This window comes from Pleurodeles waltl, chromosome 4_2 (assembly GCF_031143425.1).
Source record: "Pleurodeles waltl isolate 20211129_DDA chromosome 4_2, aPleWal1.hap1.20221129, whole genome shotgun sequence".
NCBI classification, from domain to species: Eukaryota; Metazoa; Chordata; class Amphibia; order Caudata; family Salamandridae; genus Pleurodeles; species Pleurodeles waltl.
In genome coordinates, this window is record NC_090443.1 from 1034074988 (window position 1) to 1034091234 (window position 16247).

General features: G+C 45.3%; 1 protein-coding gene across 3 annotated transcripts in view; it reads right to left on the bottom strand.

The window, feature by feature from the left end:
- Window positions 1-314: 314 nt before the first annotated feature.
- KDM2A (lysine demethylase 2A) overlaps window positions 315-16247 on the bottom strand; it is a 448889-nt gene continuing 432956 nt past the window's right edge. For all 3 annotated transcript variants that reach the window (XM_069232944.1, XM_069232943.1, XM_069232945.1), the window contains 2 exons: window positions 13552-13767; window positions 315-4315 (listed from right to left, as the gene is read on the bottom strand). In XM_069232944.1, coding sequence (XP_069089045.1) covers window positions 4134-4315; window positions 13552-13767 — 398 coding nt within the window. In that variant the 3' untranslated portion in view covers window positions 315-4133. The remainder of the gene's footprint in view (window positions 4316-13551; window positions 13768-16247) is intronic.

The following is a 16247-nucleotide window of genomic DNA, read 5'->3' on the forward strand; positions in this document are numbered from 1 at the left end:
ATCTAGAACACTTTTCAACTACAAAGCTCATAAGATACTATTTTCACAAAGGTTTGGTCAGCAGATTGCTAACAAACTCACTATTCTACTGAAAACCACCAAAGGGAAAACTGATGTACCAAAAAAACATACGCCAAATTGATATGGGCTACACAATGGTCGAACACCCCTGACCATCCCTTGAAAAGCCATATATGGAGGACCCTTAGTGTGTGCATCAAAGCCAAATGGCTAGTGATTTACTACATAGATGATGTACTACAGCAAACACAAAAATCAGACAGCTGCAGAACACACACAAAATCCCAACGAGGCAAAGTTTGTACAACTTTTTATTGTCAAAAAAAATATTTTGCTTCCAAGCAGGTATCTGTTTTTGTGAGGAGGACCAATAGACATCATTGCATGTCTTACAAAATCTAATTGAAATAGTCTCTGTAAATCATCCAAGCCCCAAGCACCAGCAGAAAAAATGAATCATACAGCCACGAAATGTAGCAGCCTCACACTCCCACTGACTGCATAAATAGACCTGGTATCAAACAAGAGACTGCGCTTTACTAACGCATTGAACATTAAGGGTTCTGCAGACACCCATGGCTAGTCACTCACACAAAAGAAAATGTATTATTGACTCAGTTAAACAGAAAGAACTAATATTTTACAAAATATTTCAATAGAAAAACATTTTCACCCCCCTAGCATAGCCATATGTGCACCATCACCAGCTAGTCATGTATCATGTTCACAAGAAGCCTCAGTCCTTTCTATCTAAAGCAAGGTGGTGCTGACAGTGTAGAATGGTGGTGCAAAAGTCCGGGAAATTTGCAGCAGGAGGGAGTAAAATAAGACTGCTATTACCCTGACTGTTCATTAAACAAAATCATTTTCTGTTTCTACAGTTGAAAAGAGGGAACGCTGAACAAAATAAAGAAATATTAAAATAACTTTTTAGGACTCCGGATGCATGTTGCTGATGCAATGACCACACATTTTTGTGCAACTCAAATATGTACAACATGTCCTTATCTGTAACAATGCTGTGGGTCTGTATTTCAAAATGTGCAGCTTCAATAGCCTGCTTTCCTCTTCGAATGAGTCACTGATTGCTGAGTGGTAATCAGGCTCCCCTCTTCAGAAGACATCAAGGAGGAGAGTTAATGCTGCAGAATCAACACATCCTTTTGGTAAATTAAATGTCTCATGTGAACAGAAAGTTTGGAGTAAAGATGGGCTAGAAGTTATCTTCTCTCCTCACTGAGGACAACACACGGCAACTGAGAGATGGAAATCCACCAGCAACCAACTCTGAATGGATATGTAAAATTTATGGTTCAACATATAGGACGTTTATGTTTGAAAAGATATCCCAAATGGCTGGTTCACTGCAGTCAGTGGAAATATAGCATGGAGAGTGATAAATGGAATAATGGAAGTGCTAAACAGTTGAAAGAAACTCAAAGGACAACATTATATGAAAGCTTATTAGTTCTTTTTGCCAAACATCTCGATTCCTTCTTGCAATATACTTTCACTTCCTACTTCTACTCCTGTGTCTATTCTTCAGACTTCCAGTCACAGCTACATTGCATAAGATCCTTATTTTAGTCTTACATAAGTTTTGGCAGTTTAAGAAGTGGTTTACTTGTTTTCTCGATACCCTGAGGAGCCAATGAACCAAAGGTAAATCGGCATCGGATGTGTTACACCAGTACATTCAATGGCTACTAACAGTTGTACGACGTACTTGTGCATAGGTCAGGGTACCCCGGTTCCAGCCGACAGGATATTACATTCCAGGAGCTGTGGGTATAATCAGCTGAGCAATGCAAGCTTACATCTAAGAGACCGGTCACTTCTCTGGCAAGCATACGCAACATTTTGTTCCCATCTTATTACAGGCATTCTTGATCACAGTTGCAGGTCATGATAAGTTGACTAATTATGGGTTTATGCTGGCAGTCTTGTATCACACTGGATCGTTTCAATTCCCCAGCACCAAGACACCCTTTTTTGGGTGATCACTGCTGTGGATGTCAAATCAAATCATTAGGCTGACACTGCAGCTGCTGTGCGCTTTGCTAGTGGTGTGTGGAGTAAAGATACAGAGAAGGGCTTGTCAAATGCTACATCATGCCTCTACAGCATAGTTACAACACAAGGAAGGAGACTGGCACAGACCTCGAAACTGGCAACTTCTTACAACCACAAAACTGACAGCTTGCTTTTCCTGCGTGCTCCACAGCACAAGACACTCACAAAGACGAGTGCAAGTACCCCAAAACTGTAAGAGGCTATTCATTCTAAATACAGCTCGTTCAGTGAGCATTTCACAATACACTTATTTTCTACTTCGTCATTGCAATGACGACCATAAGGACTATATGCCTTCTGGAGCTCACTGAAATCTGAGTACAAAAGGATGCACGTGATGCTAGGACACGGATCTATTTAGGAATTTCTACCGAACATCCTGCCAGGCAGGAGCCCAACCACACCACATATTTTGTTTATCCAGTGAGTCTCCTTTGGGCATGCAACTAGCAACCATTCTGAAACCTAGCTTTGTTTGAATATCAACTTGTTTGTGTCTATAAAGTTATACCCTTAGTTTAGTAAGTTCGTCCTAAAACTAAAATATTAAACCCCTTCTTGTGAAGATCAGTTTTTAACCATATTTAAACTCAAAGAAAGCCAAACAATCTGGCAAGTAAACTCACTCCTGGGAGGGATAGCGGAAAATATCCTCCACTATACGCAGCTCACACTGAATTACAAAGGGTAAAACGCAGGAAGTCTGGTGTCAGCTGTAGAAAAAGGAAACACGAGGCACTCACTTTTGCTACGGTCATGGTGTTTAAGAGTAGAGCTATATCTTAGAATTAGGAATGGTGCAAACAGAGATGGATTGTAGGGAACCAGCTCTAAATTATTTGTAGTTGCATGCATTTGAAGAAAAAGGATGGGCCAGGATGTAGAAAAGCTAAAGGGTTAACCTCTCAACCACTGAGAAATTCATTTAAAGAAGGTGGTAAGTGTGCAACTGCAATTTCAATATCTGTCTGAAAGATTATCTGACGAGGAGCTGCAACTCGTTCCAATAAATAACTTCTGCTTTATTTGGTGGAATATTTTCTGCAGTGTGTGTGTGTGTGTGTGTGTAAGTTGGATGTGTTCAGCCTGAATGTCATGGAGATGCAGTCCTTAAACAGCTCTGCTTCAAGCATGGAGCCACTTTCCTGTTGGTGAATTTGTTCCTTGGAAGATGATCTGTAGACAATGAAAGCTAACTTATTTCCGATTGTTTGAAGTAGCCTAGCATCAAAGCATGCACTTTAATGGGTAAAGAAAGCAGACTTACTGATGTCACAGTTGTCTACTGACCAGAGTAAACATCTTGCTTCTCATACAGTGCTGGCGACCTTATAACTTTCAAACACCATAGGGAAAGCACAGCTCACCCAAAAACTAACATAAAAAGCAGAGTATTATGGAAGACACTTCTCAGACTCTTGGTGCTTTAGCCAGTAATGAAGGGAAGGTAAAAGGAAATGCTGTATCACTGTTAGTGAGCCATGTCTGTAACCTCACCTGCACTCTAAATGCCCCTCCTTTCTTGCTAACAGGAAACAATGTAGCCAAGTGCCTTGCCCAGGTCAAATTCAGTGCCAAAGCAAAAAGAACAAAAATAACAGATGCCATTGTGGCATTGAATCAGCCCGGTGACAATTTCACAAACCAAATACCAGGTCCTCTGGAACAGTAAGGCTCCCCACAAACAAACCCTGTCAGAATAAACAAAATAAATTAAGTGAAACTGAAGGAGGAACATTCTTATTGCGCACTTCAGTTTTAATCCTCCTCTGCCCAAGCTTTTACTCTTCAGTGGACCAATTATGCCAGGCAGGCAAAAGTAAGAGCAAACGAGTGACAATCCGGAGAGTGGTGGAGGGGGATGTCAAGCACGGGCCCCTTCGCGCACACTTGCTCTCTCCAAGGCTTGCTGGTGGACACCGAGGCTGTCTGCAGTCTGTGCCTTGCACTGTACTCTCCTTGGAGGAGAAGGGGTTGGGGAGGGGTGTTTTGGTGGCAGGGACACAGAGCCCCATCCATAGTCTTTCACACCGTGCCCACTAGCTGATTTTCTGAATGAGCTTGTCGTCTGACAGGCAGTACAGGCTGTTGATTGAAAGGTCTGAAATGAAGCTCTCACAGGCTGAGCGAGTAATTTGTTTGCAGCCACGAAGGTCTATGAGGTTGATATTGGGTATTCGTCTAAGGAACAGCAGGCACTGATCTGTCATCTTATTGCAGCCTGTTTGGAAGAAGAGAAGAGGATGAGAACGCAAAACTGGATGGAGCAGATTAACAAGTTGCTTACCTTTGGTAATGTACTTTCTGGTGGATGCTCTATGGAACCATGTGTGGACCTCACCTTTTCAAATACCTAAGGCGCCAGATGGGATTTGAATGTCAACAATAGGTCCCATGCACTGGCAAGTTAGGCATCAGAACGTCATCCCACATCCATAAGTAGAGACACTGAGCTGCCTATAGGTACCAACCCTGCGCAATGATGTCATACACTTGACAACAAACTATAGCTCCTTTGGGAGCAACTGCATATTCAATTATATAGTGAAAACATCAAAGAATACATCAAAGAATACATCAAATTAGGGTAATCAAAGACCCAAAGAACTATACTTGTTACACAAATATTTATCTACGTAAGTAGCAATGCGGATAGAGCAACTAAGAAGGGAAAAACAGTACTGAACACATACTGCAGACAAAAGTGTGTTGAGACTTAAAATTACACAGGGCTAATGCAACACTCCACGTGAATAATAAACAGACTAGAAAAATATGAAATAGTTAAAGGTCAACCTTTCGGTCCACTCTTGCTGCTTTATAGGACCATCCTCAGGACACGAGGTCTAAGATTCCATGTGGCAGTCAGGAAGTGCTACAATGAGAAATTATTCGGAAAAAATCTGCCGGACAATATGTGAATAAGCTTAAATATGCAGACTAATGCAGCAGAGTTTATAGGACAATTTGTTATTTGTTTGGAAAATGCAACGAGTCACAGCATCACCAGCAGGATTCAGTCTCAATTCCATCATACTGAGACAACAACCACTTTTCTTGTCTATACGGAAAGCGGAATGTTCAAAGGCTACTTAATCTGCAGAAATGCTGAAATTTAAATGATACTGAACCCAGGAAGTGCTTCCGTGACTCATCACTTGGTGCGTCCAAGAAGTACTCCAAGTGTTTGACCCATTGAAAATGAAGCTTCCACTGGAGAACATGCATGTGCTAACAAGCACCAGCAGTAGTGAAGCAGTCTTAATTTCTTTAGTTAGGATGGTTGATGATCTTGGCACAAACTTAGGGAAAGCGAGAGGAATGGATAAAAATGGAACAGAGTAATCAAATTTAACGACCTGAACGACTTATTGGTCTGAAGTAACTACACGCTGCCTGGTAGACAAATTCTTTCCTTACTGATCTCATATGACCATGGCAAGGGAAACTAAAGCCATCTGGTGTGGCTGTAGCTGGTGAAGATTGCGGATTTACGGGCTTTGCCATCACAAATTCCAGCCACTAAAAGGCTGGCCACGTTAGGCAGGCTGTATTCATCATGTCAGAAGTCAAGACCCCTGGAGTATCCCAGAACTTCTGGTAGTACTGAAAACTGTAGCCAGCCTGTCTTTAAAGTGTTCCTGTAGTGAATTCACCTTCAAACGAAGAGCCGGTCTCTGTAAAGTGGCATGCCCATCAATGATGCTTGGAGATCTCCAGAGGACCTGGTCAGCATGAACCCAAGCATAATGTCTGACCAGGACGCCAGTGCCCATTAAGCTGCTGACAGTCCGTAGCGTCCAGACTAGTTCTAAGGATTCACTGCAACATACTGTAAGGTTTTTTCAAAGAAATAGCTCATGGCGACACGGAGAAAGGCAAGATGTCACTTCTTATGTCCCAGAGAACCTATATAATGGCAAAAGGCATACAGCATTCAATGACAAAAGGCCTAACTAGCAAAAGAAAAATACCTGCATATGTTAACATTTTTGGATTCCCTATCAGAAGAAGCCGTAGGGAAAGTGTTAGTGATCAGCACACTTGCCTGAGCGATGACACTCCCAGATTCAACCATGAAGGGTGCTTCCCCAAGACCAAGAATGTGGACAGTTGAGTTCACATGTGATGCAGGAGGATGTTTGGACCAGGTCGCTATATGTACCCTGGGCAGGGATTTGTTAAAGTAGTTTGTAAGTGTGAGTTGGTCTTTGCTGTGGGCAACCACAGCCAATGAGGCACTCTTCAGTGACTGGTGGGGTTTTCCGGATAGGCAGACTAGGTCAAATTTAATTCAGTTTCAAAAGAAGTGTCCAGACCACAGGCAATCTGAAGATCAGGGCAGAGGCCAGCACCAGGAGGGTATTGTCTGCCTCAGTCATCTTTGTTGTGAGGAACCTTTTCCTGCCCCTGAACCTTACTAGAGTAAGAACAGAAAAGAGTGGAGGCAAAGGAACAGTACAGGATTCTTCCCAAGGTGAGACATTCATAGCACAACATCCAGCTAGTTACTTCCAGATGGGACACCCTAGTCTGGAAGTAGTCTGAAACTAAAGCCTCAGGAGGTGCTGCAGGAGGACCTGCCAGTCGAAGTCCTACTGAAGGCTCTGACAGATCCATCGAGGTTAACGCGAGGGACAAGAAAACATAGGGAACAACTGCAGCCACTTAAAAGGCCTCAATCTGCTGTAGAGTTGACAAAAGACCTGGAACTGTGGGGGTACATTAGATTCAATCTGACTCAGATGCCAGAGGCGGACCTTTTGTATCAACTGAGCAACTTCTCCCTGGAGCTGGAACAGCGGGACAATGTTGAATCCCACTTAGCCTTCTTGTGCCGAGACTTGGCTTTCAAGTGTCTTGGATTTGCAAGCGGATAGTTAAAGGGATCTGGAACAGTCTTGAGACTTCAAAAGAGACTGATCTAGTTTCTGCGCTTGGTGAGTACAGGTTTTTATTTCACCCCCCCCGCCCCCCCCCCCCCCCCCCAAGATGGCTTTCGGATGCGCCAGGGAGCATTAGTCCGAGACCTTCAAGCTAGGGTTGGAACCAAGTCACTCAAGACTGACCCTGTATGTCCATTATCAACAGCTTCCTACAGGCGAAGCACAGCTTAAATCCTGAGGTCTTAGGGTACATCCCTGCACATTGTCAGAGAAAGTTTGGAAGTCAGTAAAACACTGAAAGTTTTGCCCTGAGGTCCGGATCTGCTTTGAAGGATGTAGAATGAAAATGTCACTTACCCAGTGTACATCTGTTCGTGGCATCAGTCGCTGAGATTCACATGGTATGCATGAGCTCGCCATCTGGTGTTGGGTCGGAGTGTTACAAGTTGTTTTTCTTCGAAGAAGTGTTTTCGAGTCACGGGACCGAGTGACTCCACCTTCTGTGCTCATTGCGCATGGGCGTCGACTCCATCTTCGATTGTTTTCCCCGCAGAGGGTGAGGTAGGAGTTGTACTATAGTAATAGTGCCCGCGCAATGAAAAATGTAAGTATGTACCTATTAAAGGATTAAGTAATATATATACAAATGTACAAAATTGAAGGTAACTTCTGAACTGCTACAGGCTTCCGGGGAGGTGGGTGGGTCCATGTGAATCTCAGCGACTGATGCCACGAACAGATGTACACTGGGTAAGTGACATTTTCAGTTCGATGGCATCTGTCGCTGTAGATACACATGGTATGCATAGACTAGTAAGCAGTTAGTTCCCCATAAGCGGTGGTTTAGCCTGTAGGAGTAGAAGTTGTCTGAAATAGAGTTCTTAATACAGCTTGACCTACTGTAGCTTGTTGTGCGGATAGCACATCTATACAGTAGTGTTTGGTGAATGTGTGAGGCGTAGACCAAGTGGCTGCCTTACATATTTCTTGCATTGGGATGTTTCCTAAAAAGGCCATTGAAGCACCTTTTTTCCTTGTTGAATGTGCCCTGGGAGTAATGGGCAGTTGTCTTTTTGCTTTAAGGTAGCAGATTTGGATGCATTTAACTATCCATCTGGCTATACCTTATTTTGATATTGGGTTACCTGCATGAGGTTTTTGGAATGCAATAAATAGCTGTTTAGTTTTTCTGATGTTCTTCGTTCTGTCAATGTAGTACATTAATGCTCTTTTGACATCTAATGTATGTAGTGCTCTTTCAGCCACAGAATCTGGCTGTGGGAAGAATACTGGTAGTTCTACCGTTTGATTTAGATGGAATGGAGAAATAACTTTTGGTAAAAATTTTGGATTAGGTCGTAGGACGACCTTATTTTTATGTATTTGTATAAAAGGCTCTTGTGTTGTGAACGCTTGAATTTCACTTACTCTTCTTAGAGATGTAATGGCGATGAGAAAGGCAACTTTCCAGGTGAGGAATTGTATTCCGCAAGAGTGCATGGGTTCGAAAGGTGGGCCCATGAGTCTTGTTAGAACCACGTTTAGGTTCCATGAAGGAACAGGTGGTGTTCTTGGTGGTATAATTCTTTTAAGCCCTTCTATGAATGCTTTGATAACTGGTATCCTATACAAGGAAGTTGAATATGTAGTTTGCAGGTATGCAGATATTGCTGCAAGGTGTATTTTAATAGAAGAGAAGGCTAGCTTTGCTTTTTGTAAATGGAGCAAGTAATTTACTATATGTTTTGGAGTTGCCTCTAGTGGTTGTATCTGATTATGATGGCAGTACCAAACAAATCTTTTCCACTTACTTGCGTAGCAGTGTCTAGTGGATGGCCTTCTGGCCTGCTTTATGACTTCCATACACTCTTGGCTAAGTTGTAAGTGTCCGAATTCTAGGATTTCAGGAGCCAGATTGCTAGATTCAGCGATGCTGGGTCCGGGTGTCTGATCTGTTGGTTGTGTTGCGTTAACAGATCTGGTTTGTTGGGCAGTTTGATGTGTGGTACTACAGACAGATCTAGCAGTGTTGTGTACCAGGGTTGTCTTGCCCACGTTGGTGCTATTAAAATGAGTTTGAGTTTGTTTTGACTCAATTTGTTTACTAGGTAAGGAAGGAGAGGGAGAGGAGGAAAAGCGTAAGCAAATATTCCTGACCAGTTCATCCATAGGGCATTGCCTTGGGATTGCTTGTGTGGGTATCTGGACGCGAAGTTTTGGCATTTTGCGTTCTCTTTTGTTGCAAATAAGTCTATTTGTGGTGTTCCCCAGAGTGTGAAGTAGGTGTTCAGAAGTTGTGGGTGGATTTCCCATTCGTGGACTTGCTGGTGATCTCGAGAGAGATTGTCTGCCAGCTGATTCTGGATCCCCGGAATAAACTGTGCTATTAGACCAATTTGATGGTGGATTGCCCACTTCCATATTTTTTGAGCTAACAAGCTTAACTGCGTTGAATGTGTTCCTCCTTGTTTGTTTAGATAATACATCGTTGTCATGTTGTCTGTTTTGACAAGGATGTATTTGTGGGTTATGATTGGTTGGAAAGCTTTTAGTGCTTGAAAAACTGCTAATAATTCTAGATGATTTATATGCAGTTTTGTTTGATGTATGTTCCATTGTCCTCTTATGTTGTGTTGATTGAGATGTGCTCCCCACCCTGTCATGGAAGCATCTGTTGTTATTACGTACTGTGGCACTGGGTCTTGGAAAGGCCGCCCTATGTTTAAATTTATACTGTTCCACCATAGAAGCGATAGGTAAGTTTGGCGGTCTAGCAACACCAGATCTAGAAGGTGACCCTGTGCTTGAGACCACTGTGAGGCTAGGCACTGTTGTAAGGGCCTCATGTGCAGTCTTGCGTTTGGGACAATGGCTATGCATGAGGACATCATGCCTAGGAGCTGTAGTATTGTTCTTGCTTGTATTGTTTGGTTTGGAGACATGTGTTGAATGACCCTGTTGAAATTGTGGATCCTTTGTGGAGTTGGCGTTGCTACTCCTTTTGTCGTGTCTATTATGGCTCCTAGATATTGCTGTACTTTGCTTGGCAGAATGTTTGATTTTGCAAAGTTGACGGTGAACCCTAGATTGTAGAGGGTTTGTATGACTTGATTTGTGTGGTTTGAGCATTGTGTGAGCGAACTGGTTTTGATTAGCCAGTCGTCTAGATACGGGAACACATGTATTTGCTGCCTTCTGATGTGTGCAGCGACTACTGCTAGGCATTTTGTGAATACTCTTGGAGCGGTTGTTAAACCAAAAGGCAATACTTTGAATTGGTAATGTATTCCTTTGAATACAAACCTTAGATATTTCCTGTGTGATTGATGTATTGGTATATGGAAATATGCGTCCTTGAGGTCTAGGGTTGTCATGTAGTCGTGTTTTCTGAGCAATGGTAACACTTCTTGTAGTGTGACCATGTGAAAGTGGTCTGATTTGATGAATGTGTTTACTACCCTGAGGTCTAGAATTGGTCTCAGTGTTTCGTCCTTTTTTGGTATCAAGAAGTACAGTGAATAAACTCCTGTGTTTATTTGTGTGCTTGGTACTAATTCTATTGCATTTTTTTGCAGTAGTGCTTGAACTTCTATCTCTAGAAGCTGTGAATGGTATTTTGATAAATTTTGTGATTTTGGTGGTATGTCTGGAGGGAATTGCATGAATTCTATGCAATAACCATGTTGGATAATTGCTAGGACCCATGTGTCTGTAGTTATTTTGTCCCATGCTTCGTAATATTGATGTATCCTCCCCCCCACTGGTGTTGTGTGGGAGGGGTGAGTGACGTGTGAGTCACTGCTTGTTGGTAGTGGTTTTGGGGCTTTGAAATCTTCCTCTATTCCTAGGAAATTGGCCCCCTCTATACTGGCCCCGAAAACCTCCCCTGTACTGTCCCTGGTAGGTGGGCGGTGCGGACTGTGAGGTGCTAGCTTGTGTGGCCTGACCCCGAAACCCTCCTCTAAAAGGTGTTTTGCGGAAGGTGTTATAAGCTCCTCTGCTCTGCGGGGAGTAGAGTGCGCCCATGGCCTTGGCAGTGTCAGTGTCCTTCTTGAGCTTTTCTATGGCTGTGTCGACCTCCGGACCGAACAGAAGTTTCTCGTTTACTGGCATGTTAAGCACTGCCTGCTGAATTTCTGGCTTGAATCCAGACGTTCTGAGCCATGCGTGCCTACGGATGGTAACCGACGTATTAATGGTTCTTGCGGCCGTGTCTGCTGCATCCATGGAGGAGCGTATTTGATTGTTGGAAATGTTTTGACCCTCCTCAACAACCTGTTTTGCTCTTTTTTGCAGATCTTTTGGGAGATGTTCAATGAGATGCTGCATCTCATCCCAGTGGGCTCTGTCGTATCGCGCTAGCAGCGCTTGTGAATTTGCGATGCGCCACTGGTTTGCTGCTTGGACAGCAACCCTCTTCCCGGCTGCATCGAACTTCCTACTTTCTTTATCTGGGGGAGGTGCATCCCCAGAAGTGTGTGAGTTTGCCCGTTTTCTGGCAGCCCCTACCACCACAGAGTCTGGTGGCAGCTGAGAGGTGATGAATACAGGGTCCGTAGGAGGCGCCTTATACTTTTTGTCCACCCTAGGCGTCACTGCCCTACTTTTAACTGGCTCCTTGAAAATGTCCTTTGCATGGCGTAGCATGCCTGGGAGCATCGGCAGACTTTGGTAGGAGCTGTGGGTTGAGGAGAGGGTGTTAAATAAAAAATCATCCTCTACTTGTTCCGAGTGTAGTTCCACATTATGGAATAGTGCTGCTCTAGCCACCACTTGTGAGTAGGCTGTGCTGTCTTCCGGTGGTGATGGCCTAGTTGGGTATGTGTCTGGGCTGTTATCAGACACTGGTGCGTCGTACAAGTCCCACGCATCCTGATCTTGGTCATCGTGGCTCATGGCGGTGTGAGCTGGCGAATGTGACGGGGTGTAAGTTGGCGAAGCCGGAGTTACAGGTGGAGGCGAGGGAGGAGGTGTTACCTTTTGTGCTGTTTGTTGCTGAGGAGTAAACTGAAGCGTTCTCTTTCGTTTGACAGGTGGAAGGGTACTGATCTTCCCAGTCCCCTGCTGAATAAAGATACGCTTTTGCGTGTGATCCACGTCAGTGGATTGCAGTTCTTGTTCAAATCTATGTTTCTTCATTTGAGAAGACATAGAATGCTCTTCGGTATAGGAGCCAGAAACAGGGTCTGATGTCGCTTTTTTCGGCTCCGAAAACCCTGTCGATTGTTTTTTCGGCTCCGAGGTAACCTTCCTCTTTTTCTGTGCCGAAAATTCTTGGCCTCTATGGTCTTCGGCGCCACTGTCTCGGCGTCGATCGGTGTCGACACCGAACTCTCGGTGTCGATGCTTCTGTTTAGCACTCTCTCGGTCCCGAGGAGGCTGCGTGCCGGTGTCTCGACCGAAGTCGGACGATCTCGACACTGAATGGGCCTTTTTCGGTGCCGATTGTTGGTCACCGAGAATTTGGGTGGAGCCATGGCCGGTTGGCAGTGGCGTCCCCTGGGCCTTCTTTCCTTTTTTAAGGTTTGATCTCGACGTCTTACTCACAGTTCTTGTAGAGTGTAGCTCGTCGGAGTCTGAATCCTGGATGGAAAAGGATTCCTCCTGTTCTTCTTCTGTCTCGAACTGTCGACGCTCTTTTGGCGTGGACGCCATCTGCAGTCTTCTCGCTCGACGGTCGCGCAGAGTTTTTCGGGACCGGAACGCCCGACAGGCCTCGCAGGATTCTTCACTGTGCTCGGGTGACAGGCACAGATTACAGACCGAGTGTAGGTCCGTATAAGGATATTTGTTGTGGCATTCGGGGCAGAATCGAAACGGGGTCCGTTCCATCGGCGTTGTCCTCCACGCGGTCGGGCCGACTAGGCCCCGACGGGGTGCCGAAATCTACCCCGAAGGGCACCGAAGCGCTTCGATGTTCAACGCGTCGTCGTATGTGTCTATTTCTAACCGGATCGCAACGATACCGTCGAAAATCTTCCGTTTTCAGCTATCTTTCCGTTCCGAAACTCGGAGCGACAGGAACACGTCCGAACCCGATGGCGGAAAGAAAACAATCGAAGATGGAGTCGACGCCCATGCGCAATGAGCACAGAAGGTGGAGTCACTCGGTCCCGTGACTCGAAAACACTTCTTCGAAGAAAAACAACTTGTAACACTCCGACCCAACACCAGATGGCGAGCTCATGCATACCATGTGTATCTACAGCGACAGATGCCATCGAACAGAGCAAATTATGTAAGTGCACAAGCATAGGGCATAAATGCGTCTCCATGTCATCACTTCAAAAGGTAGGATGAAGCCTGATGGCGTGGTCCTACAAGCAGGAAAGAGCAATTACAGAACTTTTGTAATTTCAGTCTGGTGCCTGGGGGTCGGGGGATGTTTGGATTCAATAGTTGATTAATTTGCAGTTTGCGGTATCGATAAGCAATGACAGGCTAAGAGAAAACTCAACTTAAGGGAAAGGACCTAGTCTGAGCTCTGGCAAAATCTCAACATTTTAACCAGGATGACAAATCTCACTTAATCTAAAAAGACAGTAGGATTTCCAGTGAAGAAGAAACTCACCTGCTAAATTTAACTCTGTCAATGAGTTGCGGGTCGAAGATCCAACAGCAGTTAGCAGGTTGACAGACTGGTCGGTTAGGAGGCTGCAGTGACTAACGTCCAGCCTTGAAAGGACAGGCATGTGTCTGATGATGAGCCTCAGTGTGGCATCAGTTAGGTCAAGGCCAGCCAGGCGAAAGTCAATCATGTTCCTGAGCTTGCTGCGATTGTCATGACCTGTAAATAAGTGCAGAAGAACTTGAGCCAACTTTCCAAAAATGCATCCAAAACAAAATGTTTTACCTGGCACAACTGCTATTTTTTGTACAAATGTATTTCCTCTCACAAAGCTTAGCAAAAGACTCAGGACTCAAATTTGCTGGGATGGGCTTGCGTTTAATATGTATAAACAATGAATATCTCCAAGTTCATGGGGAACAAAATTGTCTGTTTAAATGCACTTAATTTTATCCAAACAGAACTATCAATGGTTTTCTGAGTTCATGAACTGGAAATCTTAATCATTCAACATGGCCCCTGTACTATCCCTTCATAGAAATCTAAGAGCTCTACTTCTGAAGAACAGTCTGCACGTCTCCTAGATAAGCCTGCTAATTAGAGGTCTGCAAAGCTCACGCAATACCACTGTACTGGCAGCACTTACACACATGAAAGAAAACACTCTGTTACAAATATAAAGGTACTTTATTTTAGTGATACAATTACCAAAGAGTACTAGAGACACAACCCTTCAATAGGAGGTAAGTAACATACTAGATATGTACACTAGTAATCAGAAATAGGCATAAACAGCAATAGAAAACAGTGCAAATCGCAACGGACAATAGTGACCCTAGGGGGAGCCCAAACCATATACTAAAAAAATGGAATGCGAATGCAGGACCCCCACCTAGATAAGGTGAATGTGTAGAAGGGCGCTGGGGGAACTAGGAAGCCCCACTGTTAAGTTCTACAGTGCCCCCCAAGCGACTAGGAAGAAAGGAGTAAGTTACTGGATTCCCCCCAAACCACACAAAAGGACGAAAAAGAAGATAATGCAATATCCAGACAAGACCGCAAGAAACCAGCGGTAGATCCCTGGAGAGGAAGACCTGTGGAAGAAGGGGACCAAGTCCAGAAGTCACAGAAGAGTCCAGTGGGGGCAGGAGCCACTATCCACCTGTCTGTAGTTGCAGAAGTTGGTCGACGGTAAGCCGAAGACGGCCAGCAATGCCGCCCTGGAGTTGAAGAGATCCTGGATGATGCAGTCTATGTCCCACGCCGGATGGATTTTTGCAGTTGGTCAGTGGTGTGGAAAAGCCACCAATAAGCCCTGGCAAAGGCAGAAGTCGCAGTGAAGCAAAGGTGGAGCTGCGGGGACCAGCAAGGTCCAGGATGACTCAGCCCATGATTTTATTTTGAGTGGGGGCGCAGGTGTTTGGGGGCTAGTCCTAGGGGGTTCCTCAGCAAGGACAAGAGTCCACATAAAGGACAGCCCCCACTGGAAGAGGAACCAGTAGTCGCAGAGGAGCCCACACAACACAAGTGAAGGGTCCCATGTCGCAGGAGAAGCACGCAGACGGCTGTACGTCGCAGGAAGGAGTGCTGGGGGGCTGGGTCTGAAGATCCCTGGGAGGAGATGCCAACAAGCCTTGGGAGCTGCAAGAGACGTGGTGCACAGGGGTACTGTCCTGCGTCGGAAGGCAAGCGCTTACCTCCACCAAAGATGGAAAGTTGGCAGCAATGACCAAGAGAACTACTCCGGACCACCACCCGTGATGCAGGATCCATGCAGCTCAGGATGAGAGAAGATCCACGCAGCCGGTCGTTGTAGTAGTAGGTGCATGCGGCTGCAGGGAGTGACTCCTTCATTTCAAGGGAGATTCCTTCTTCCGTCTCGTGCAGACTGAAGACTTTCCGCCCTCAGAGGAGACACAGCCAGGGAAATGTTGCAGAAGCTGGAAGGAGCCGTGGAAACAATGTTGCAAGCAGAGTATTCATCGTGAATGCAGATTGTCGGTTCCTGGAGGGTCCAGTCGCAGTTCCAGTAGCTATAAGTCAAAGTAGAGGTTGCAGATGAGTCCTGCTGGAATCTTGCAAGCTGAACCTGAGGACTCAAAGAGAGAGACCCTAAGTAGCCCTGAAAGGGGAATTGGTCATCTAGCCTTGTGATCACCTATCAGGAGGGGGTTATGGTGTCACCTGCCTGACCTGGCCACCCGAGGCCCCTGCTCACCTTGGATTCAAAATGGCACAATCTAGGGACCCTGTGGAGGAGCTCTGGGTACCACTCCTGGGGTGGTGATGAACAGGGGAGTGGTCACTCCCCTTTCCATTGTTCAGTTTCGCGTCCGAGCAGGGACCGGGTGTCCCTGACCCAGTGTAGGCTGGTTTATGCACGGAGAGTACCAAATGTGCCCTTCAAAGCATACCAGTGGCTTGGAGAGGCTACCACTCCCAAGCCATGTAACACCTATTTCCAAAGGAAATCATTTGTTCTGCCTGCCCGAGCTGATCAAGTAGCAGGAGGGCAAAAACCTGTCTGAGGGGTGGCAGCAGCTTGGGCTGCCCGGAAAACCCTGGAAGGCTGGTGGTAGCAATGCTGGGGGTCCTCTAAGGGGCCTTCAGAGTGCATGGGATCAGACTTCCAATACTTGCAACAGTATTTGGGTATGATTTCGACATGTTTGATACCAAATATGCCCAGGTTCAGAGTT